The 2,357-nt window shown below is 40.7% G+C and overlaps 1 protein-coding gene across 1 annotated transcript; it reads left to right on the top strand.

Moving 5' to 3' along the window:
* Positions 1-870: 870 nt before the first annotated feature.
* On the top strand, positions 871-1,359 carry LOC131148103 (kiwellin-like). The gene has a single exon (XM_058097836.1). The coding sequence runs from the start codon at positions 871-873 to the stop codon at positions 1,357-1,359; it is 489 nt and encodes a 162-aa protein (XP_057953819.1).
* Positions 1,360-2,357: the final 998 nt, after the last annotated feature.

Raw genomic sequence — 2,357 nt, 5'->3', positions numbered from 1 at the left:
ATAAATTTCAAGAAAAGTTTACAATTTCCTAAAAATATGTGTAGTAGTTTTCAATAATTTACAATGAGCTAAAGTAAGTTTCAAATGTATAAAAAGAGAAACAAATAATTCAATCAAAAAATGGACAAAGATAAAATTATGAAAAATTAATTAACACATCAAAGTTATTTAGAAAAGCATACTACACATGCCTACAACTAGTGCAAATAGTGTAAAATTAATTTTACGAGTAATTTTTAGAAAATAAGATTTTTTTTATCTAACATATGAGAGAAGGTATGTATGAAAAGACTCGAAAGCCCTTATACTTAAAGTTGTGATAAAAAATACCGATGTTAGTAAAAAAAGTACAAAATGTATGCACATTAGCAAACATTTTTTTGCAATGCAATTCGTTAATTTGTTCATTCATGAAAGTTGTAATAATAATTTAAAAAAATTATATTTGCTGGTTTAATGTTACTTTGTCTTGACGGTTTGTTATCCCTTAATCATAGATGATTTCAAAATTCGATGAATCGAAACAGGGTGCTAAATTGCTAATAGAATAATTCTATAATCCTTTCAAAATTTTCTTAATTTTTAAATTATCATCAATAGTTTAACTTCCCTTCCTAAACTATAAGGAGGAGAATCCAACTCTCCTTACCCTCCAAAATTGAACTCCCAACCATAAGGACTCCACCTTAGCCATAATGCATCTCCCATTGCCACACCATTCCCAAAGCTTCTTGTTACTCTCCCTCCCTCTTCTACTCACCGCCCTCTCCCTCCAATTCCATGCACGTGCAACCAGCCCCTGTGGCGGCCCATGCTAGAACACCACTAACTGCGTTCACAATCTCATTTGCTCTGACGAAAAATGTAGCGATGGACCGGCTAATAACGTCCACATATCTAACCCTAGAGATTACAGCACCGGCAATGGTGGTCCCCGCAACGGCAGTCCTAGAGGCAGTGGTCTCGATGTCAGCGATCTTTGATGGCAGTGACGGTCTCGGTCGTGGCGCTCTCGGACCTCTCCCAGGAGGCGACGATTGCCATCCTTCGGGCAACTTAACATGTAGGGACGAAGAATACCCAATCTTCAAATATTGCTCGCCGCCGGTGACCGTGTGCACGCACGCTCACCTTATAAACATAGCATTCGAGGGTGGCGGCCAAGGCGAGCTGTCGTCGACATCATGCAACATGAAAGGGAGCTTAGAAAAGGTGGTGGCCTTATTGACGGGATGGTTTGAAAATATGACGCGGTGTGGACAGATGATCGGGATATGGGCAAACGAGGAGAACGTGACGATAAAGGTGGTGAGTGTTGAAAATTCCACTTATGAGTTTGTTCCATATTGGGAAAAGTGAGTAAATGATGGGTGCTTATATACATAGTTTGGCCCAAGAATCAACAAGCTTAAATTTTTGGGTCAAGTTGGTGCTAACCCATGTGTATCAAGCACACTTATGGACTCCTCCGTTGCTAACAAGTGGTATCAGAGTCATCGGTTTATAACTCTAACTGTGGGAGTGTGTGACCAAGACCAATAAGGATCATCTAAACTGCCAATATGGATCCAAATAGGGTCAAGATGTGGGAGGTAGGATTGGTTTGTAGGCCTACTTGGAATACAATCGGAGACACGTAAGATGCAGTGGTTAGGCCCACTTGAGTAAAACTGTTGGAGAATTAGTCTTGTGAGGGAGGAAATTGCTTCCGCTCAAGGGGGAGCAGTTTGAACTCACAAGTGGTGGAGCTTCTATTCAAGGGGGAGCGGTTAGAACTCACAAGTGAGGGGGAGATTGTTGAGAATTTTACTTATCAGTTTGTCCCACATTGAAAAAAGTGAGTAAATGATGGGTGCTTATATACATGCATGGTTAGGCTCAAAACCCAATAGGCTTAAACTTTTGGTTCAAGTATGTGCTCACCCATGCGTATCAAGCACACTGATGGAATTTTCTGGTGTTAACAAGTGGTATCAAAGCCAACGGTTCATAACTCTCGGTGTGGGAGTGTGTGAGCAAGGCCAATAAGGATCATCTAAGCTGCCAAGATGGATACAAATAAGATCAAGACATGGGAGGTAAGATTGGTTTGGAGGCCCACTTGGAATATAATTCGAGACACGTAAGACATAGTGGTACACTTGAGCAAAACTGTTGGACAATTTGTCCCATGAGGGAGAAGATGACTTCCGTTTAAGGGGGAGCAGTTAGAACTTATGAATGGTGGAACTTTCGTTTAAGGGGGAGCAGTTGGAACTCACAAGTGAGGGAGAGATTGTTGAGAAATCCACTTGTGAGTTTGTCCCACATTGGAAAAAGTGAGTAAATAATGGGTGCTTCTATACATGGTTGGGCCC

This window comes from Malania oleifera, chromosome 2 (assembly GCF_029873635.1).
Source record: "Malania oleifera isolate guangnan ecotype guangnan chromosome 2, ASM2987363v1, whole genome shotgun sequence".
Taxonomy (NCBI): Eukaryota; Viridiplantae; Streptophyta; class Magnoliopsida; order Santalales; family Ximeniaceae; genus Malania; species Malania oleifera.
The sequence above is the reverse complement of the archived record's forward strand: the minus strand, read 5'-3'. Positions and strand labels throughout refer to the sequence as shown.